This window comes from Strix aluco, chromosome Z, assembly GCF_031877795.1.
Source record: "Strix aluco isolate bStrAlu1 chromosome Z, bStrAlu1.hap1, whole genome shotgun sequence".
Classification (NCBI taxonomy): Eukaryota; Metazoa; Chordata; class Aves; order Strigiformes; family Strigidae; genus Strix; species Strix aluco.
Window position 1 is genome coordinate 82,865,662 of NC_133971.1, and position 24,246 is coordinate 82,889,907.

Consider the following 24,246-nt stretch of genomic DNA (forward strand, 5'->3'; position numbering starts at 1 on the left):
AGACCAATTGAAGTTAATTAGTCTTGGCTTCGTGCTTGAAATTTAAAATAAATCAGCACAGAAATTACTATACTGATAACAAAAACTCATGCCAAACTATCTGATAAAGGTTGGAAAAATGGGAAGAGCCAGTCACAGATATCTGTTTAACTCCTAAATACTGTTAATAAGCAGAATGGATGTTAATAGAAGGGACAAGATGAATTATGTCAGATGACCCTCAAGAGCAGGAGCAATTTTCATTACACAGTCACATTAAAGCAAAGGTCTCATTATGTTTAGTCAAGAAAGTCAGTTTATGTGCTCCAAGATGAGTATTTTGTACTTACGATCCTGCTGAAGATAAGCCTTCACAGACTGTCCACTTCCCTGACCATCAGCGTATAGAGGGTACACAGTTATCAAGTAACACTTGAATGGCTTTATATCACCTAATAAAGGGAATTTAAAATGTGTTGTTTCACAGACAGTCAAATTCCTCATCATCCTTCTCATTCACTTCAGATACAGGGTTCTGGGTTTTGGCTGTTTATCATTAGATGCACTTGCACCTAGTGCAGCTGACTATTTTTCACAGAGCTTATTGACATACTGCTCTAAAATATTAGCTACAGTAACAATACAATGGTTCACATTCAAATGTTGAATTTAATACAGAGACTTCATACAAATATGTTTTTTTCTGATTTATTTTAAATAAAAAGCCTTTGTCTGCAGCACTGAACCCCAAATTTATTGATCTAAGCTACTGATCATAATCTGAAAAGAACTGTAAAGCTGATCAAGTTCCATTGTTTGAACTGAAAGAGGGATCAGAGAATTTGATTTTGAAGGAACTCAGCCTTCTCACTATTTTAATGGTTTCCAAGAACGAGAAGACTAAAAATAAAATGCAGATAGAACCCTTGCTGTTACATAATAAAAGTTTCAAAATCCAAGATTAGATACAGTTTTGTACTTGCCAAAAATATACAGATACTTTGACACGATAAACTAAGAGAAACTCTTGTCATTATCCCAGAATACTGTTCTACAACACAATTCTAGTCAGCAAGAGGACGTTCCTCACTTTGAGAATACTTAATAGGTCTTTAGAGTGTTCTACAAAGTATTTGTAAACTTATAAGCTAAATACCTTTTAAGTATGTTCCTTGAACATTTCCTGGTTCATTCTGCCATTCTATGATGCAGTCTGAGCTGTTGGACACCAGACACCATTCAATCACATATTTAAGAACATAACTGTTAGGAGCAGTCCACCCCACCCACAACTTGCCATCTTTAGGTAGTGTTCTAACACTCTTCACAGGAGCTGTGATGAAAGAAAACAGAAAAGTGATATATATTGACAATTTCTCCACTAGATATTCATAATAATAGCTAGTTTTTCAAACATGGATACTTTTTGGTTATTGTAATAGCGACAATTTTACAGAACCTAAGTAATTTTCTAAACTCTGGAAGCTTACATCTGAATCTTTATATCAGAGATCCAAAACAAGTAGTATTAGGCTGTTTAAAAACTGGAAATTAGACTCAGCTTCTCTGTTCTCAAACACAGTAAGCTGACTTAGTAAAGAGACATCATGTTGCTCGCAAAAGAAAGGTTCTATTTCAGAGAGAAATCAAACCTTGAGACACCTCTAAATTCCCATTCTAATCCTCACACTCATGTACCTTACCAAGTACTTCTGGCTGCACTGCTACTGTGAATTAGTTCACCTAATAGTTTTAGAACCTGTGGTTCTCCCTTGGTGTTTACATTAAAAGCAGCATCTGTCCATATACTTATTTTTTGCTTCCTGTCCTGGTAGTGTTTGGATTGTCTAAGAGGAGGCTGGAAGTAAGGAGAAACCACAGCCTGTAGTTACTACTACTGAGCAATGAAAGGAACATAATAAAAAGGAACATGAACAGTAGGGAACAGTGGAAGCAGGTAACAAAGCAACCAGGAAAGATATTGAAAATGTGGGAGAGGGAGACTGGGACAAGAACAAAAAAGGGGCAGGGAGGAGATCGAAAGCAGAAGGAGAACAATGGTAAGATGGTACATACATGAAGTAAAGGATGCTTGCTTCCCCAACCCTTTAATTTTTTAAAAAAGAAAATAAAAATGCCTGCTATGTTAAGAACAAAACAACAGGTAATATACTGCACAGTAGCTCCAAGGATCAAAAAGAACAGCAAAATAGCAGCCACAGCTTCACATGAACCTGTGAATACATAAATTCGCACACTCCCTAGTTTACAAATGGTAGTATAATTATAAGGCGTAAGACTGTAGATACATTCAGTAATACTTTAATTATGTGTCCATGTAAAAAGCTACCATTTTGCAATACTAAAGATTTATAACAAAAGCCATGCAGATGCATTTGAAAGCAACATTACTAGGACACTAACCTTTTGAATTACTTGCTGGGATAAGTAAAACTGATGGAGGGGATGCCCCAGCTCTGTTATGGGCAATCACAGTCACTTCATAAGTTCCATTTGGCAGCTTTAAGGTAAGGTTGGTGGTATTAACATTGTATTTCTCTGCTAGACTGGAGAGAGGTGATTTAGATCTGACAGTTACTTCATACTGGAAGATTACTCCATTGGCTTCAAACGGCTCCAATGCCTGTTAGAAACAAATCTTTGATTAGACTGATACTGAACAAACGTGACTTCACCTTTAATGTCTTTGATGCACAATTTAAAAATCTGAGAGCAAGACAAGTTACATAGACCAAACAGCTGCATATTTAAGGAAAATGCAAATAACCTGTGTTCCATTTCTGTGAAGCAGTAACGTCCAGAACTATTTCTCGTTTATGTGACTTTACAACACAGTGACATAAGAACACAAATGCAAAACAGCCAGTTTAGTTTTATTATACGTGGAAAAAATACTGTTTCTGTGTTATCTAATAACACAGAAAAATACTATGTTTTTCTGTAACATAGTTTTCTGTTAACTGTAACTTAAGAGAAAATTGTTGAAACTGTAAAGTAACACCAGTTTTCCAATTCTAAGCTAAATAATGTCAGAATTGGCATGTGGCATATGAGTTACATCAGAAAATGATGCTGCATCAATATACATGTAACTTCACACAAGCCATGTAGTAATAGGGAGAAAGTAATAATAAAGAGACAGCTAGATCAAATGTGACAAAGTTCACAGACCAAAAGAAAGCAGGAGATGGGGACTGACCGTAATTGCATTCACTTTCTCAGCTTGGGACTAATCAGGCAACTAGACACAGCAGACTACTGCATGCAAACATGCAGTGCTGTATTTAATAAGTCTGGCCTCTGGAATTTCCCTAGGCTTAATGGATTTTGCAGCTGGAGTATCCCTCTCCAGACAGTGTTACAGAAGTTTCAGGATACAGCAGAAGGCATAACATGAAGGTTTACTTTGTTCCAATTGAAAGTTTCTAATTCCACAGACTGCTTCAGGACAGCAAGCCAGGAATCTGAAAGTGGATTCTGTATACACTGGATCACAGATATGTGTCAGTTAACTGACAGCTTTTACATCTATACTTTTAATTTTTCATAACTATTTATTTTAATAGTACTACTAAAGTAATTTCTCCTATCAATATAACCAGTACTGTCCCAGCTACCTACTCAAGTTTGTGAGGTAAATTTTGCCACTTAAAAAAAAAAATCATGTTTTTAAAAGAATGCTCAATTCCTGCAACTTATCATGTTGCTTTACCTTCCACATCAGATGCACAGTCCAGAAAGCTGGTGAGTGACATGCAGCAATGCTCCTCCATATAGGTGGTCCTTTAGATGGCTCTGATGAAAGAAACAACGGTTAATAGTAGAAATATTTTTATTTAATCTGTTTGAATTCATAAACTGACTATCATTAGATGCTTACTGCTTTTTTTTTTTTAATAAAAGCATATACAAGCAGTGTTTCCTTAGTTCCTCAAAGAAAATAAGACTTGGTATATTAAGTGGAACACATGCATGGAAAGACTTCCTGAAGGGATAAGCAAAACACCAGTTCTGCTTTAAGTGTACAGTTTCAATATAACTGAGAGTCACCATGCTGACCATCTGCAACAACAGGCTTACGATTGCAGTGCTGAATGAGGTATGACCAAACCTACACCATGCAGCCTGTGTCCAGAGGCTCAGCCCTGCACATCTGTATACTGCAAGCATTGTTACGGTCTGTAGCTGCAACTCTCCCTACCCCTCGGTATCAAGTCACCTAAAAAAGGAAAGTGCAGAACAAGGAGACAAATTTCTCCTGCCAGAATTCCCCAAGTTTCCTATATCCTTTATACTAAAAAGGGTAACAGAACTGCAGTACCTTTGTGCAGTACTACAATACCTTCTGGCATCAGTACTGTAAAAATTTCAAGTGGTATGTCCACTATAAATTTCATTTCGATGTAGAATGAATCAATCTATTACAGTGCATAAAGCAATAAGAAGTGGCCAATCCTTTGAGAGGGCCTTAGCCCTAATAGAAAGATGATCTTAAAATGCATTTACATTTATAATCTTGCTAGACTGTTATCTTCTCTGAGAGTTCTTTTATTTCATATCAGTCATGAGTTTTTGGCTGTTTTACCTCCTAAAAACATTATCAAGTCTACAGTGTGTATCTTGTCTCTTACGCTTTACTTTAGGAGGGGAGGAGAAGTGGAAATTGAGGCAAAGGGAGCTCTTAACAACCTCACTGGAGTACCCTGATTTGATTCATGTGAAACAGAAGCAATTGTACATCTTGCTGAATATAGATGACAAATGCAACATGATCGGCCTCATGTTCATTTCCTACTATAACACCTTTGTTCTGAGACTAAAATAAAACACAGGTACTTAATCATTCTAGCAGTGTTTTTGCAAAGCCAGCCATCACAGCAGAACAGCACCACAGTCTAAACAGGCAGGCAGTCCCGAAATCCTCATTGCTAAGATTGAGATACTAACCACAGAAAACAAAACCATAATTAGGAGTTGAAAAGAAGTGACTAAAATATTGAAAGAATATTTTAAAGTATCTCCCCTAGAGAAAGTGAATTTTGTGTAGAGCAGAAGAAATAGCATTATGCACACATAAATTCCATTTTGTTTAAATAAGTAGGGTATACACTACAATCTTTTTCTTACTTCTACAATATAAGATGACATGTGAATTCAATCAAAACTCATTGTTGGAAACTCAATTAGGGTAAATACGGAAGGATTTCTGATCTAGCATGCTTAGTTAAAGCTCCAAGCATAATGTGGTGTTTTGACAATGAAACCTCTATTGGTTTAACTCTGTTTCAAGATATGCACTGAAATGCTGCACTAAACAGACTGTGTAAGAACAGGGCACCCTGGAATGCATTAAGAAACAGACAGGATGTTACAGAAAGGAATGCAAGCAGTAAAGGCTAAAGCACATTTAAAAAACCAACAAAACCAATGAGGCTGACTTAGAAGCTAAACAGATATCACAATGTATTTGTAGTAGTCGGAGGGAATAACAGATTCCCTATTGGGTATCAAGCACACAACCAGAAGGTCCATTCATTGGTTCCATATGGGGTAGGATCAGTACTGGCCAGAAACAAAGTCAGTCTTGCAGGCTATCAAAGTAGAAATGAAAGTAGAAATGAAATGGAAAAAGGCCCAAGCTAAAGTAGTTTCACTTCTCACGATACTAGAATTGGAAGAATTTCTAACTGATAATAACCAAGTTCCTGGAAAAACAAGACAAAATCCCCACATCATTTAAATCTCTTTAAAGTCAGAAATTGGCAAGTGATTCCCAATGTTGCTGCTACTGATGATTCAGGAGGAAACCAAACAAGCTTTTAAAATCAAATCCTTAATCACTATTTGGAGGTACAAAGTAGATGTTTCCTGATAAGGATTATGTATTAGAACAATTGCCAAAAGATTTCAAAACTGCCAGAATGTTTACATTTCTCTTCAGCATCATGACTGTACAGTTTCTGCCTTTGCATTTAAGGATTCCGTTGAAACTTCACTTGATAGTTACAGTACTTAACACTTGGAAACATAACACTTGGATAAAACCAAATGGAAATACAGAAGTATACCTTTCTGAATACAGTACTGGTAAATACACCTGTATCTTGGTAGCTTGCTAATGAGACAAACACCAAATCTTTTGAATGCAAGCAGATGTGGAATCTCCCAGGATATAGGTCCAACAGTCTTAGACAAAGCACAACATCTGAAAGTTTTATAATTTGATTGAGGGCAATAACAATGGTATAAGTGTCCAGTGTCTGCTTGTTTAACTTAACCTTTGCAATAGGCAACTGTACAGCAAAAAACATGACTAAAATTTTGGTACAGGTTTTGCCAAAATTGCAACCTGAAGTCCCTTGTCTGAGCCTGACACTTTGTAGAAAACAGATCAGAGAACTATGGACCTTAGGAGCTCCTTTCCTACTTCAGTTATCCCACTATTCTATGAATTTGCAAGAGTATCTAGGCACTGACAGCAAGAGGTGACCACACCTAAACAAACTTAGCATAGCAAATTATTTTACTGTCAACTTATAGCTACAATAGCAAAAAAATACTAACTGATTAGCAAGCAATGCAGAAAAAGTATGACTATCCTGTTATCATTAGGAAAGGTAGCTACAAGAATTTGTTAAAATGCTGTTCTACCAGCAGAAACCAGATTGTATTTACATTTGCAGTGTATCACAACCATGGCACAGGTATTCATCAACAGCTTATTGCACACTGAAATTAGTTCATTTTAGTTTTAGCAGGAAGCAAGACACTAATGTAGGGTGTTCTGACACCAGCAGAGGTTCATATTCAAAAAGATACCAGTTAGCACTTCTCAAGCATCTATTTTAAGATGTTAAATTAATTTCAGTTCGTCTAAGTGGGCTTTTTATATCAATGACAAAAGAAAAATAGACTCCAGAAATGTAAGTTATACAGCAAAGCCTGGGGCTTTTATTTAGAGAGCAAATTAAAGGGCCAAATGCACAGGTCTTAGTTGTGTTTTTATATATACGGCATGTATTTTTGTTCTGTTAATGTAAGAATCCACTATTTGAGAACAGGATTTTTCATACTCTAACAAATGCAGGCAGGGGTGTGATTCTAATGTTAGTGTTCCAACAGTTACTGCTCAGTTACTGTTGCGTAACTTCATTCTGTGCAAGTTTACAGTTGCTGCAACACTTGCTAAGTCATGAAATGCTGCAAAACAAAAACAATAAAACAAAGTAAAAATCAGTAACAGAACACACTAAACATACTCAACTAATGGTTTTGGCACAACTCTGGCAGAATAACTGTACTTAAGAACAAACCTGCAGAAGAGCCTCTCCAGTGGAGAAATACTGCAATGACTTCCATGAGCTGTGAAGTGTATTAAATTCATAACACAGAGTTGTAGCTACTTTAATGTCACAGCACATTTCAAGCAATGCATGTGCTCACGAGCAACTGGAAGCAATCAATAAAGTTAAAAAACATGCTGTGGAATGCAGTGGACAAGACACTAACTGCAGAAGCAGTCTCAGTGCCAGTGGCCTGAAGGAGTATGAATGAGTCCAGGGCGATACAGCACACCTGCAGAACATTGAGTTCAATGTCATAACAGCTGACTGGAACTTCATAAGGAATTGAAAGGCCAGCCAAGTTGATGAGCTGGCTGTGATGTGAACACATTTGGTGCATGTCAGCAACTTTGCAATACTGAGGATTTGTTCTACAAAGCAGTGAAGGCTGACACTTCACTGATGCTCTTAAACATTTGTTTTTTCCAGGGCTGTGAACTTAAAGCTTAACCTAGTGGTTTGCTATCTTTTGTGTGTCTTAAATAGTAAGTTTATACTTTGAAGTTGCATACAACCTGCTTGCAAAGTCCTTTTGTGCAAAACTAAACACAATCCAAATACTGCCCCTGAAGAGCTGATGCCGGTAAGAAGTTTTCCTCCTTAGATCATGACAGCAGCAATTCAGTGTTCACCTGACTGCAAAGGGACAGGATATTACAAGTCCAGATCTACAAGACAACAACCCCAATGATTATGTCATCAAGAAGGGAAATTGTAAGGAAACAAGTGATTTTTGTGGTTAAATATAGCCTAAATAAAACCATTTTCCACACAGACTCAATCCTGTATAAAATCAGAGGTTTATAGATGGCATTCTCTTTCTTACTCCTCCTCCACTGACAACCATTCAGTGATAAGCAGCAAGACTCTTGACTACTGTGTGCAGAATATTGTAAACAAGTGGGTACAAGACAGTGCAGAGGCTTGTCAGCCACTTAAAGCTGCAAAAAAATGTTGTAGATGCAGAATACCTTGGGAAAAGGTAAGAGTAAACCAGTGTTTTATTTAGAAGCCTTGTTGCATAGAAGGCTACACTTCCCATATGCACCAAAATTTTTATCATTGCAGTAATAATTTTGTGAAGAAGTCAATGTACCCTATATGACTGAAGTCTTCTGTTCCACACTTACGTTTGTTCACCTATGAGTTTATCCAACGGCCTCCTAAATACCAAATTGTTCATAAACTAAGGTAGGCAGTCTGTCTACCAGAAAACTTTCACACAGGCAGAATAGCTTGTTACAGAAGATAACCTTCAGAACAAAAAAAAGCATAAAGCCTACATCTCTTCCAAAAGACTTTGGGAATAAAACTTTCTGTGAAGAAAGCTTTTCTTCCTTACCTCCCATTTTAGCTATTTTCAGGGAGCACCTCCCTTCCTTTATGGGAAGCTATTCTCATGCTCCTTGGAACACATGGGTCAAGTTGGTCAGTACTGAAGGTAACTCAGGAGATCCTTGTTGCATGTATAAACAAACAGTTCAAGCGAGGATACAGTTTCAGCTGGCTATGGCCAAGCTGCTGAGCACTCATACATTCTGAAAGTCAGCAATCTACTTTCACATATTACTTACTATCTTCAGTGGTGACCCCAGTTTTCTCTTCACTCCAGTCACTCCAGTAGCCCACTCCATCTTCCTTCATGCAACGAATTGAAAAGACATACTCTGTGTACGGTCTGAGCCCTTGAACACTGAATGAAGTTCTTGGTGAAGCTGTATCTTCAGGAGGAACCTGTAAATGGGAGAAAGATTTTAGAGGCACTGATCAAAAATTGTAAAGCTGAGTTCTCTGTTACTACAGCTCCCATCCAAGAGGGCTCCCCACTGCATACACACCCAATACAAACAACGTAGTTTTTCTCCCCTCTTATTTCCAAGAGTTTCAATCCTCAACTGTAGTTTGGTACGAGTCAGTCATAGTTGTGTGTATTTACCAGGTATAATACAATACATACACTAGAATAGGTAAGCAGTTATCTCAGGACAATCTCTCATTCTCTTTTTTAACTAGTTTATGTCTACCTCTCCTTCCTTCCCATATAATTCCTCAACTTATTGATCCATAATATCCCACCTCACATTTCAGAAGTTTGCTAGCTTATCTGCTTGATTACTGATTGCAAAATACCTGTGCTAGAAGCCTCTTACAAAGCTAGAGAATCCAGGATCATTGCTTCCACTGATACAGAACAGTTTTTCTTAACTGTCATTGGAAATAGTTTGTTAATAAATGAGTTTATTTTTAAAAGCTCTTTCCTTTATCTTAGATGAACAACTGAATGCCAGAAAATATTCCTACTGCATAGGTACAGAAACAGATATGTGATGTAGATAATAGATATACATAGGTACACACACACACACTGACTCCATCATGCATTATTCCACTTGCAACTAACGTGTTTTTATAGTGAGCAACTCTGCAAAAGGAATGACTGCAGATTAAACACACATGCCGGACACTCAAGAAGTTAATCCTGAATGCAAACATTTGCCAAAGTAGTCAAATTTTACCACAGCTAAGCAAGCTCCGTTGTTTTAAAAGTTACTATTTCAATGGTCTTGTGCACATGTTAGATGGGCAAGACAAGTTAAAAGGACTTAACAGGAGTGCTCTTTAAAATATCAATACAGATGACCTTAGTTATTAATCTCTGCATCTGGAGCTCAAAAAGTTCTTCCAAAGGAATACACTACATTAGTCACAAGCATCTGTGTTATGCTACCTGCTTCAAACACCCTATTTTGGTAAGTCAGAAGCAGCCTTCCTTTCAACAAATCATGAATTTCAGAATACTTTTACACCTCTGTACTGAAACAAAAGATGGGAAGATCTTGAGGAGAAGAGGGTTTCTGGTATACTGCTGCTCAGAGAAGGCTTAAGAAAGGCAAAACTGAGAAGCTATTGAAAATATGTCCACAGACTGATGTAGAAGACAACACCCACAACTCTTGATGATGGGAACATACTATAGTGCACTACAGGTAAGATCAAGTCCAACCATGAACTAACACCGCCACGTTCACCACTAAACCATGTACCTAAGCGCCACATCTACACATCTTTTCAACACCTCCAGGAATGGTGACACAACCACTTCCCTGGGCAGCCTGTTCCAGTATTTGATAACACTTTCAGTGAAGAAATGTTTCCCAATATCCAGTCTAAACCTTCCCTGGCACAACTTGAGGCCATTCCCTCTTGTCCTATCACTTATTACTTGGTTAAAGACGCTCATCCCCAGCTCTCTGCAACCTCCTGTCAGGTAGTTGTAGAGGGGAATGAGGTCTCCCCTCAGCCTTCTTTTCTCCAGACTAAACAACCCCAGTTCCCTCAGCTGCTCCTCATAAGACCTGTGCTCCAGACCTTTCACCAGCTTCGTTGCCCTTCTCTGGACATGCTGCAGCACCTCAATGTCTTTCTTGTAGTGAGGGCCCCAAAACCAAACACAGTATTCAAGGTGCAGCCTCACCAGTGCTGAGTACAGGGGGACAATCACTTCCCCAGTGCTGCTTGCCACACTATTTCTGATACAGGATGCTACTGGCCTTCTTGGGCACACTACTGACTCATATTCAGGCAGCTGTTGACCAACATCCCCTGTCCTTTTCCATCAGGCAGCTTTCCAGCCACCCTTCCCCAAGCCTCCAGCATTGCATGGGGTTGTGACCCACGTGTAGGTACAGCAAGTTCAAAAAAGCACCCCAGCACTGAACAGTGTTTTCTCAAGCTTTAAATGATGTTTAGATCAGAGGTTTTGCAACTGCACAGGAAGATGAAAGTTCATGAATGTTTTAGATGTTGCACGTACAGAATAAAAATTCAAAATAAACATATTGCAACATGATGGGGAAGACAGCAGAGAGCCCACAAAGAGAAGATAAGGTCACTGTAGTCTAGATTGTGCCAAAAAACCCTAGATCAGAGCCTTCAGGAACAGACCAGATAAACTTACCTTGGGAGGCCACATAAGGCCTAAGGATAATAAAGTGAATCTTCTGAACTGCAGCAGTGAGGGTACTTCTGCAGTTTGACAAATGGCTGAGTTACAGCAGAAGACTGACAAGGGACATTAGTGGTATTACCTGCATCCAGTTTGTGTCACCAATGATCCTATAACGAATATTGAATTTCAGCTTCATCACAGCTACTGAAATCCGATTCTCCCAGGAAAGCTTCAGAACAGTAGGCAGTATTCCTGAGTTGACTGATAAGTTGTGTGGAGACAGAGGTTTAACTAGAAGAGAAGGAGTTAGAGTCAACTCTACAGTTGTATTTTATCATGCCTCTAGCAGTTGCTACACTATGCTGTAACACTATCATTAAAGCCTTTCACAAGCTCAAATGGCTGCAACTTCACACCAGTTTCTAAAGTGGACTACTCAACAAGAACTTGCTATCTGAATTGTGATCAAGTGTCTCACCTTCCCTACCTTTGTTCAGCACAGTTCAATATTCTGACAGCATTATTTTTTAGTGACACAACATTAACATACCAACTGAACAATATGCACAAAAGCAGCAGTTATGCACCACTGAAGTTTTATTAAGAAGAACATAGTTACCAATCTCAATGGGATCAAGTACAAGAGGATCAGATTCAGCCTTCCCAAGAGCATTTTCTGCTTCTACCCAGACCTCCAGGTTAACAAAGAACTGAACATCAGTAATCATACAAGAATTGTTTACATCTTTTGGTATACAGTCAGGAAAGTTCTCTTGTGGCCTAAATAAAAGAGAAGGAAAAACAAGGTATAAAGCAGTAAGTTTGGTTTCCTTTAGAGAATCTTTTTAAGTAGATCAGAGCGATCAATCAGTTTAGCAAGTATGTTTCCCCTCTGCCATTATCTTTGTAAGCGGGAAGAAAAGGTGAAGAGGTTAGAATGGCTTGTTCAGCCACAAATGCATGATTGCATTTGAATAGAAACTAGAATAAAATCTCTTGAATTCAAGTCACATATCTTCAAGAGCACAAACCATGGGATTGTATTATAAAGTTTTATAAAACCTGCCTTAGCTTAAAAAATAAAGATCAAGAATCAATACATTTAATCAAAAGCAATATGGCTAGTATATAGAAACATATTAATGCATTAAAAGACGTAGTCAGTGTTATCTGCATACCTGTCAAGAATACCGTGTTACAGCTGCAAAACAATAATTTCTGTTTGGAATCTTCTGCTACACTAACAGCAGATAGTTCTAGGGCATCAGGAGATTTACAAAACATTAAGGTTTTCTATCTATCCATGCTTTCTGCTACCCTTGTTACCAAAACACTAGTGGAATGGGGTAGATGGAAAGCTGTAGGCAGTCATTCCTGTTTCCAGAGCAGAGCAACAATTCTGTCTACTCCATTTTAAGATGTCTACAAGAGACCATCCGAAGAGTTTGAAAAAATACTTAAGTTAATTTGCTTTCACAGGAGAAATACTTTGGCTGAAGCTTTCATGTTATGATTAATCATGGACGAACACCATTCTGAGTTCTTAAGAAATACAGAGTAGATAATACTTCTACAGAATCCAGTTGCTATATGTTGGTTTCTCTACTTAGAATCATGGAATGGTTTGGGTTGGAAGGGACCTTTTAAAGGTCATCTAGTCCGACCCTCCTGCAGTAAGCAGGGACATCTACTTCTTTAGAATGGGATAGAACAGTCACCACAGAAAAATGTCAAGTATATAATTTGGGTACAGTCATGTAACGATTAGGTGTACTGTACTCAAGCCACACTAATCATGTATTTGAAGAATGGAAAAATATGAGATAGCTGTTACTCCAAAACAAGTGCAGCAACAAAATTTCAAGTCTGACTTAGAATTACTTTAAATGTGAACTTCTTTAAGTCTTCCCTTCACTCCAAAAATAGACAGCAATGATTCAGAAAACTTAAGAACTCTTCCAAAGTATCAAGGAATTTTAAGGAAGTTTGGTTTAGCCTACAAGTATTCTTCAACGTTATTTAGATCTTCTATAGAGGGCTACTTACCATCTGTACTTCAACCTGAAGTGAGTATCCAGGAACGTAGGCCTTCCAGGGTTCCAGGTACAAGTCATAGGATATGCAAGTTTTGACACCTGACGCACAATGCAGCTTAAATTCTTGGGCTTTTCTGGGGGCACTGTACAGAAAGAGTTAGCAATAATTATTCTATACACACATTTAGATCAAGTAAGACTCATGCTAAGTGTCCCAACAGAGCAATTTCAGTGAACATCGTAAGTATTTATAGTCAGATTTGTTTCTAAAGGAGGGGGCAAAATGTGCTAGATACCATCCAGCAATGGCATTCAAGCAGCTTAATCAGCTCCTCTGTGAAACAGTAGGCTGTATAAGGAATAAGGATCTGACAGTATGGAACAGCACAGAAGATTTCTCATTCTTTGAGGAGAAACCCTGGTATCTACCATCCCTCATCTAAATCTACTTTAATTCACACAGAAAAAAATGCTAATGAGCACTACAGCTGAATTGGCATATGTTGACTTTGCAAATAACCTGAGCCCTAAGGCAACTGGGATAGGTCTTCACTCCCCCACCTGAGCCACAAAAGAAGGATGCTTCAGCTGCAAACACCCCCAAGACAGATAAGGGCTCTTCATCAATGCACTTTAGTATTGTGTAAGAAACTTTTTTACAGTCCAGCTGAAAAATTTTTTCCTTCTTAAATTCAAGCCATAGTATACAAAGAGTTTGTTTCTTGCTTTTAGAATATCACTTTTTGTAAGAGTATAATGTACCTGAAGAATCTTATTTCCTTTCAAGCAGAATGCTATTTCCAACAGAACTACCTTATATTTTTGTAAGTAAAAACCTAGTTTTGTTCCTGAATAGCTGTATTCTTCTCAAACCTGTTGTTCTTCTGTTGTTCTTATTGTTTACAGAATTTTTCTTGAATTAATAGTATGAGAATACAGTAGCTTTAAATACAAATGCATCTCAAGATTCATATGTGAACTACAACTCTAGAATGTTATCTGTACTCTCATTCAGTTTATCATCTTAGGTTATTATATTTGTCCTCACCTTTCCATGTATTTTGCCTGTCACATCTTTTCTGGTAAGAAATTTACTCCATAGAACTTTAAATAGAAATACTGTTTGTGAAAGCATTTTGTAACTTATGCTTCTTAGAAACACATTAATTTGAATTGCGAACTCCAGCTAGCCTTCTGTACAGACCACACAACAATTACAATACCTTTTGCCAACACTAGGAGGAAACAATCAGCCATTCATACTCCGATATTAGGACACTTGAACAGTTATTTTATAAACAGTCCACCAACTAATTAAGTAGTAGTATATTAAGTTATCCATGTTACTTATTCATGTTACTTTTTCAAGATCTCAGTCGTCTCAAAGAGCACTTGCTCAGAACTATGCAAGTGTGATCATGCTTGAACAAGGGAAGTTTATTAGTTAAAAGTATTTTCTTATGCATAGAGGTAGAGTAATCCAAATAGTATGTTCCATCCTTATGGCAGTTCAGGTTAGTTTTAGTGATACAGATGGACTAAATACTTCTCAGTCCATTAATGAAGGAAATCTTAATTTCACAGCATTACTATGAAAGCAGGACATATGACCTTACTGTACTTCCTTGAATGCTGAAACAGAAGAAAGAAGTAAGGAAAAGTTAGTTTATCTCCTAGGATCTATTTCAGTTAAATTCACATCTTCTTCCTGTAACTCAATTCCTCCTGCTTCAACATTTTTCTGTTGTTCTGTTTTCTTCTTATTTCAACACTGAAATACTCCAGGATATTTTCTATTTTGTAGAGAACTTTATTCTGTGCATATTTACCAGCTTTGATGGTATGTAATTTGACAATGTTTTTATACAGTTATCCAGGAATTTAGTGAATGGAAACAAGTGTCTCAAGATGGGCACACTTCCTATTGTTTGCATTCTCTTCCCTGTTTCTCAGAAGCAATTTTCTTAAGACCAGAATAAAAGGCAAGAAAAATGGTACTTACGGCCTACTGTAACTGTAATTCCATAAATGTTCTGCTCAATCTGTCCATCTGCTAAAATGTTGCATGTCAGAGGATTAGCTAGTGAAGAAGTGTCATTAAATGTGACACTGGAAACTGTTCTGTTTATTTCACGATACTGTTCTTTGGGTACCACTCTATTTTTAGTTTTCCAGATAATTTGATTAGCATAGATATTGCCAAAGTCAAGACAACTCTCATTCAAAATGCATAATGCTGTGAAACTGGAACCAAGGGTCAATACAGGAGACTCTGGGATGATGTGACCACATGACTGCACAAGTCCACCTGAAACTAAAAAGAATTGCATCTTTATTAAAAACTACAGAACATTCCATAATCAGTACTGCTGATTATACATGAGTGTAATGTTAAAAATACTACATGTGTCTATGCAGGAAATGAATTAGTTACTTGACAGTTATAAAACTGAAATGCATTAGTGGACCACCAAGCAGATTTAAGGGGCAAAACCAGTGTAGTGTTTCCTAGGCTTTGCAAAAGCCATTTTCCCAAGCAAGAAAAGCTCTATTAATAAACAGGGGCCTTTAGAAAGAGGAGAGTCAAGGACTGAATGTTTAGTATGTTTTGAAGGAGGAAGGTAATATACTTGAGGCTACCCTTGCAGTTAAAAAGGTATTTTCTGCTGAGAAAGTTAACAAAAAATTGGGATAAGCACACACTTTTGTTGTGGTGGACTAGTTTTAGAAGAACTACATGCAAACAGTTAAATACTTGAGTTGTCCACTTCAAAAGCTTCATGTGTATACCATAAGCATATTTGGGAATTACAGTGAACACCGCACATTTGATAGTTCTTTTTACAAAAGAACATAAAGACAACAAAATTGTGACTATTGCTACAGAGGCACATAAAGAGAAAAGTGGCAAGTTTTGAAGATGAAATAGGTAACTGAAATACTGCCTTGAAACAACAGTCATACTAAACATCTTGAGGATAATCATTTGCTACACAATAGCAGTGGCTCACAGCTCTAACTTGATCATAGAGTCTACTACACTAGTTCATTGGTAGCTTATTGCTTTAACAGCATTTAGTCTAACCAAGACACGCTTTTGGCATATGTGATATTAAACTCAGTTTGCTACAGTGACCAGCTCCAGTGATGTCAGTGGAACCAAAGCAACCTTCCACTGACTGAGGTTGCTCTTCACTATCTCTGTACGCAGATGAGCCATGAATAGAAGTATTGGTTTAACATGCATTATTTTACCATGGTATTAAGAGCATAGACTAGGTCTTTCTATCCTAATACACCTTGCTTTCTGCCCCCACCCTGCAGTATTTAGACAAGAAGCATGTGCTTCAAGCATCTGATTAAAGATGTTCTACAAGTCTCATGTCTGAGACACAAGTCTTACCTCCAAGAGAACAAATATTCCAGAGCAGATACAAGCCATGGGCCACCCAGTTCCACCCAGAAAACATGCTGCACAGAATTCCTGTAACAGAGAAAGATACTTGCACTGATATAAATGCTTCGCACAAGGTTCAGAACAACTCACCATAAAACCATGTGTCTCATTCACAAGAATGACTGAAAATACATTTAAGACTTATGAAGCACAATGCTTCCACATCAAGAACTGTTGACTACTACAGAAAAAGTATTAACTCGCTCTTCAAAACCTTACAAGGGAGGTTGTAATTCCTCAAAAGCTGGAAAGTTTAACATCTTGTGTTCTTTATTTCTGTCTTGCAGCAGACTTCACTTGTTCTCTGTTTTGACAATTCTGCAAAACAGTTTAGAGAAACTGAAGCATTCACAGAGTAGCTTCCACTCCAGTTGTTTTGAAGCTACAAAGTCTCTTCTGTATTTCTCAACTTGCAGTTATAAAGCAGCCTTGAATCACTAAAAGCAAGTGATCATTCTCTACTACGCATATGAGCTATATTATTTTTAGTTACATTCATGCATCTTTACAGGAATAGCTAGACTGGCTTAGTCAAATAGGGCATTTAGTCCACAGCCTGATTTCTAGAAGTAGACTTCATACTGTTCTTATAGCTAGAAACTAAACACAGAATTTCTAGGTTTACTAAGGTTTGAGATGAGATTTCCTGTAGCAAGCCTGCTTCTGAAGTTTTATTTTCACTGACCTGATGAAACTTCTTTGGAAATTGGTATTCTGAGCTTTACCACTACTAAAGACAACTTAAGAAGTTTAAAGGAATTCCACATTATTCCCTAGAAAGGGAAATTTAAAAGCTACATTTACTATTATCAGAAGGAAAAGAAACTGCAATTTATCACAGGAAATACTCATTTGCTTTGACTGCATGTAGTTTATAATAATGACAGGAAGACACAAGTCATTTCACATAGATCAATAAAACTAGACAAGACATTTAAGCATTGATATTTCAATACCAAGCTAGAACCTCATTCCTTAAGCATCAGCACATTTAAGCCATTCTTTTTATCAAATCAAGGTAACTAGCATAGTGTAAAGAAAAATCTCTATTCACAAGAATTAGAACCCAACAACTAAATGAAAGCCAATCTCAAACCTTTACAGCAGAGTCTTTATAGGGCTCACCAATGTAGTCAGTTAGGACTAAAATAGCCATCAGAATCACTCAGCAGTATCTTTATTTGCATCTATACTTGCGAGTTCATTACTCAAAGCCCACCAAAATTTCCTATATAGAAATTTTATAGTAGAAATATTGCTGATTAGAAGACTTGACAGTTATGTTAACAAACATTTATATTTGTCATTAGAGATTATTTTGTGTTTTTTTAACTAAATAACAAGATTTATTTATAATCAGATTGTAGCAGCATGGAGCTGAGAATTAAAAAGCTACTCATTTCTTCTATGTTACATTCAAGTACTCTCACTGGGCTGGATATGAAAACCATCATACAGTTTTAAGTGCAACACATCTTTAGATATTTATTAGAAGTGTACAGTAAGAGGACTAAACCCACTGATTCTTCCTTATTGTGGATGTCAAGTCTTCCAATATTTGAAAAATAAGGTTTCTACCCACCCACACCTTTCTGCATTTTAAAATCCCAACTGGTTTCACAAATTTTAATTAATTCATATGGTGAATACAATCAAACTCAGAAGATTACTTTTGATTTAGGTCTTTAGGACACTGAATAAAAACAGCACACAGGAATTTATTTTAGTGTCTTGACTTTAACATCTATCAGAAATACTGCTTGCTACCTAAAGCCTGTTGTACTCTATTAAGGATAGAACTTAAGGTTTGTTATTTTAAGCAAGATCCATTTAAAGCTATTTAAGTTGAACAATTTGAGTTGCAGAAGATCTGAAACCCATGAGAACCCTGAGGGCAACTACAAGCTAGGTGGAAAAAAGCAGCAAGCCTCACTTGCCTGCTTATTGCCAAAAGCTGCAGAACAGCAGAACCAGCTTCCACACTGAAGAGGAAAGAGTGAAGCAGGTGTAAAAAGGCAAAAAGGAAAGTTGTTTAAAGAATGTTCAATATAGTATTTCTCTTCCACATGGTATCACAATTGGGGCCACATTAGAATAACGGCAGTGTCAGGTAAGTTAAGTATTACATCACTACAAAGTTACTGGTTTTCTTTTAGGTAATGATTTATTTCAGGATGAACAATATTTCCACTAAACTATTCAAGAACTGCTGGTGTTAAAATCATATGAAGTCATATTAAGTATGGCTCAGGTTAATAAAAAAAAATACTGTGAAGCACCTGAAGAAACATAAAAGCCAACACTTAAAAAGCAATAACCAACTCAACAGAAGTAAATGATAATATAGAATTATAATGTATTTTGCTCTAAAATATAATGGTTTTTTGTAAGAAATCAAACTGAGATGACTTCATCTTTTTAAATAAATGCCATTTCTACATTCAACTGTCTTCCAGACTTGGAATGCAACATTTTAGTTGTCCTGAGCAGATTCATTTACACATGGGAAGCTGAAGTACAGATCTCTTCTACTTTGCACTTTGGAAAATTTAGTATCTGTTTTGAGGGAGCAGAGAAACCCTCCACAGTTTATAACACTTATGCCACTGCACACAGCTCCTGGAAGGCAGGCGAACTGAGACTCACGATCCATCACCTGCAACAGAAATTAAAGTGGAAAGCCCACCCATCTACAGTACAGGAAACAAGCCGTTGTGACTGTAGTGTGAAAATCATGCTACAGTTCAGCACTGATCGGCTTTTAGGCTGTTCTGATGTATTTTACTTTTCCCCCAGCTAATCAGTGCAGTTTGAAGATGACTGAAGCTACACATCTCTGAACTCATAAAGGGGCTATTGCAATCCCTTCTAATGTGCACTGGTTTTGAAAACATTAGTCTCTCTGGCTTTTAAAAGACTGATTCTTAATTGAAATTTAGTTCTATGGGAAAGAACCAGAGTTACAATAAGCACCTCCATCCATCTTGCCTAGATGAAAACTGTAAAAAGAAAAGAAATAATATGGTGGGGTTTACAACTTACAAAACAAGGAGCCATACTTCAGATTAGGTTAAGGAAAATACTTATATGGAAACTAGTGTTTCCTAATCTGAGCAAAGACATTCAGGTGCATAAACCCTGCATACAAGCCGTACGAAAACTTTAAAACATAGTTCCATCATTCAAAAGAAATGCTGCTAAACACCAGTTGTTGACCATTTAACTACTTTAAGTCTGAATAAATTGCAAGCCTGCACAACAGAAAACTCAGTAGTTTCGGTGATTATGCAGCACAGCCCAAAGTCTTGCATTTTACAAACTGGTGTAGGGTATTAGGAACCCACAGTGAAAGTTCGACCTGATGCTGAATTAACACTGAAGTAGCTAATTGGTTCAGAAGCTTTTTTTTTTTCTTAAAAAAAGTCAAATCAACATTTTATTTATACTACATAGTTGCTGTAGACCACTAAGTGAAGAGGAAAGGGAGACACAGAAAGAAACTGATCGTAGAAGTCTGTCAGGTTACTTTCATAGTTAAGTCTGTCAAATAGCAAAGGACCAAAGTCCATCAAAATACTACACAGTAAAAACATGGTCAATTTAGAACTGCAGCTGGTGACAGTCGTTAATTCACAGAACGTAAGATACCTTCAAGAAGAAAAAAAAGCCTGTTAAAATGCCACCATTACTTCAGTAAAGACAGGCATATAAAACTCATATGCCATGAGACCACCTCATTTAATCTCTAAATCATATGGGATTTCTATTATTCTTCATATTCTGCTACCGTTTTGAAAGGAAAGCAGTAAGTCTTCATGTCTGAACCTTACACTGATGCTTCAGGCAGTGTCCTATGAAAAACTAATAATGACCCTGAAGTCAAGCTTTATATGCACAAAGTAGCAACAGCATTGAGTTTTATGACTAATCTGTGGATAACAGTTTTTGAAGAAATGTCAGGCATTCATGTGAAACAGAAATCATTACTTATTCTGAGCAACAGAGAGAAGTCTTACAAAATCTTATTTCATAAATCATGAGAACTACCCCAACATGAATACAGGTATATGTCATATGATGAGTTATCACCTCTCCATTTCAGAGAGGTGACAATTACTGTTCAAGTGACCTATAAATGACACTTTCAGTTTAAGAGACTACAGCCAAATAACATGTTCTTGCCAGCAAAGCCAGCTTGCAAGTCAGGAAGTATAGATAACACCACGATCACCACTGGAAGGTGTTAGGTCTATTAAGGCTCATCATCATATCAATCACAAAAGCCCAAAGATTGCTGGCAAACAGATTTCTAGAAATGCCTCAAACAAATTAAGAGCTGAATTTACAGCTTCAAGTGGTAATCTCACTAAGAATCCACATACCTCAAGCAGATACAGCCAGGAACCAGCACATAAATTGATACTGCACACAGCTGCTACTGATTGAGGTTTTACAAGCAAGGTAGTACGTAAAGTCCATCTAAAAGCTGTAACTATCCTCAAGGAATTTTGATTACTCAAACTGTAACTGCTTTCTAATTAGGAGTAATTCATCTGCAAGCTTCCTTCCTTCCTCCAAGCTTACTTCCTTCTTCGAAGTATTTATGAGACTCAAAAAACCCCATGCACCTCTAAGAAAATCACTTGAAAAGTCTTACATAACATTATATGCAAGAATATTTTGAAATAATTTTCATATTTAAAATACCTATACACAAATGATATCTCTATTCCTTTCAACAAATAGACAAGTCATTTCTCCACATTACTCATTCCTTTGCCTCTAGGAGGAGGCTTCTCCCTACCTCTGAGGTTTTAGTATAGCACTCAGAACAAAAAACCCAAAGAGGCACAGATCAAAATGATCAAAATACCTCATCAGAGGTACCAAATATTTTGCTTTCAAGAATTAAGTTCTTTCTGTATCTTCTTAAACTGCAGATCACTTTCTCTGGAACACTTCAGATTATTTTTGAAGCTAGCAAGCGGTTTTAGTCTAAAAAGCAAATGAATTGATACAAAATAATCTTAGTATTCCATGCTCTCACCCTGAAGTCAAACCTTCAACACTGACAACCACCAATACTGATTGTTAAATTTAGACAGTTCTTGCTAATGTAAAAACTTGTCCAAGAGGTTTATTTATTTTCATACAACTGTGCTACTGCTAATCCTCCACAGAAGCAGCATGGGAGACACTGTATCTCCATTTCGTGTACAGTCCCCACCTCCCCCTCCTCCCCAAATATATAGGCTTTACTTGAAGAGATCACATTTCTAGACGTGTAAACAAGATCCAAATATTTATTATTCATGCTTAACTTGTAGGAAGTAATCCCAATTTTTCATCATCCTCTCCTACTTTCCTATTGTGATACACCAACATATGTTTGTTAAATTCAGAAGTTTGATGCTTTCAACAGATACCTTTTACACATCACTATTCCTCCAAAAGTAACAGTATTTAGAATGACAAGTATAAATTTTATGTTCCGTAAAGGAAAAGAGGATGAAAGAAAAAAGCCCTAACTCCTCAAAGTATCTAACCTCTTCAGGTTGTGGATGTCTTTTTTTTTCCTCCCCTTCTCAGTGACAGGACAGATCAGCAGTGACAAAACTATAACCCCACATAATTCTATTACCAGGTTTCTCCTTTAGAAATGCCTCAGAAGTAATGAGCAGTTGCCAGCTGGCAATCACCTACTCTGCCTAAAACAAGGATGAAAACTGAGACTGGGATTTATTCTCCTCTGCACTGCCAGAACACTTGGCAGACCTCTTTCCTTTGTGCCTCAGTTTCATCATCTGCAAGATGAAAATCATGACACCGTTTTTCTTTAGGAAGAGCGTCAGAGACCCACTGCAAGGATGACTAAAGCTCTGGAGTACATCGGAAGTTAGCAGACAACCCAGACTGCTCCCTGTACCCGCTTCTCCCCGATTTCTCACGGAATCCCTCCGGTAGTTGAACCAGGTGTAAAACAAATTGTGCCTTTATTTCAAGACCAGCACCCTTCCACCTTCTGGTCTACAGCCAACAGGAACAGACCACTTGTGGTGAAGGCAACAAAACACAACGCTTTTCGACAAGAAACCGCCTTCCGATAATATGGTCAAGCTTATCGGAGAGTTGAAAAAGCCCGAAAGACACGTGTCCAGTGAGGGTCGCAGCACCTTTATTAATTACGACTGTCAGTATTAACAACCACGGCACCAGAGGAAAAACCCGGATATCTTCACTCTTAGCCTCCGCGCCACGCCAGCAGGTCAGTAAAACCGCATCAAGACAGGGGAAGGGCTGTGGATGGGGCATCGCCAGCAGCTGGTACTGCGCACACCGGCAAGAAAAGGGACTCGACAGCACTCAGACCCCATACCGAGGAGGCCCCAGGCGCCCCGGCAGCGGGCAAGGCCATATTGCATTTAAGCGCCACCGCCGGGCCCAACTCCGTCAGCGCCCGCCGAGGGGAGGGGAGGCGAGATGCCGCTGCGGGGAGCGGGTGGCGGCACCCGCGTCCCCTCAGGGCCCGCCGGGCCGGGCCCGGCCCCGCTCGGGAATGACTGCTCACGGCCGCGGAAGGCTGCAGCCAGACGCCCCCGCCGCCGGGGGGAGGGCGAAGAAGGATCGGCTCGAGAAGCGAGTGGCGCAGCGCTGCCGTCCGCCCGCCCTGTCTCCCAGTCAGACCTGGCCGAGCGCCCACCCTCCCGCCCCGGCGTCCCCGCTAGCGGCGCACGGCCCGGCCCGCCGAGCCCAGCTACGGCCCGGAGGAGAGGAACGGGCCAACGCGGCCCCCGCCGGCGGACGCCTCTCAGGGAGAGGGGAGGGTAGCACAGGGGCGCTTAGGAGAAGGGGGAAAACCACTTACGGCCGCAAACCTCCCAGCCCTTACCTGCTGCTGCGGCGCTGCCGCCGCCGCCGCCTCACGGCGCCCCACCGACAGCCCCTAAATAACGGCCCCGCTGCGCCGCGCCATCGCGCCGCCGTCCCGCACGCGCGGCCCCACGCCCGGTCACGCTGTCCCCCGCCCCCCGCCCCAAGCCCTTCCCTCCTAGAGTCGCGCCGCCATTGGCGCGCGGGGGGGGTGACGCCGCCGAAATGGGGCGGGGGGAGGAGCTTCCCGTAACGCGCCGGCCGGTGCCAGGATCTCGGGCGCGAGGGGCGCGAGGGGCGCGGGCGGCGGGCGGGGGGGCGGGAAGGGCGGCGGCCGTCTGTGAGGGGAGGCGGGTGCCCCCCCCCCCCCGGCCGCCGCCATCTGCCCGGCGCTCCTCCCCCTGCCCCGGCGGTGGCTGGGCCCCTCCCTTCCCCCGGAGAAACGCTCCCCGCAGGGTTTTCCCCTCAAGGTGTGCTTCAGGCTGCGTGCGAACAGACTAGGGGTTGGAGAGTCCCCGCTTCCCTGGGCGCGGTGCGGGAGCGCGGTCTGTTGCTCCCCCCGCGGCTCTTACCTGCGGGTCGGCGGCAGCC

General features: G+C 39.3%; 1 protein-coding gene across 2 annotated transcripts in view; it reads right to left on the reverse strand.

The window, feature by feature from the left end:
* Positions 1-23,778, reverse strand: part of IL6ST (interleukin 6 cytokine family signal transducer) — a 35,762-nt gene extending 11,984 nt beyond the window's left edge. For both annotated transcript variants that reach the window (XM_074812066.1, XM_074812067.1), the window contains exons 1-11: positions 23,675-23,778; positions 16,732-16,812; positions 15,331-15,642; positions 13,339-13,471; positions 11,912-12,072; positions 11,432-11,583; positions 8,918-9,077; positions 3,713-3,795; positions 2,404-2,623; positions 1,136-1,312; positions 330-431 (exon numbers count right to left, since the gene is read on the reverse strand). In XM_074812066.1, coding sequence (XP_074668167.1) covers positions 330-431; positions 1,136-1,312; positions 2,404-2,623; positions 3,713-3,795; positions 8,918-9,077; positions 11,432-11,583; positions 11,912-12,072; positions 13,339-13,471; positions 15,331-15,642; positions 16,732-16,798 — 1,567 coding nt within the window. In that variant the 5' untranslated portion in view covers positions 16,799-16,812; positions 23,675-23,778. The remainder of the gene's footprint in view (positions 1-329; positions 432-1,135; positions 1,313-2,403; positions 2,624-3,712; positions 3,796-8,917; positions 9,078-11,431; positions 11,584-11,911; positions 12,073-13,338; positions 13,472-15,330; positions 15,643-16,731; positions 16,813-23,674) is intronic.
* Positions 23,779-24,246: the final 468 nt, after the last annotated feature.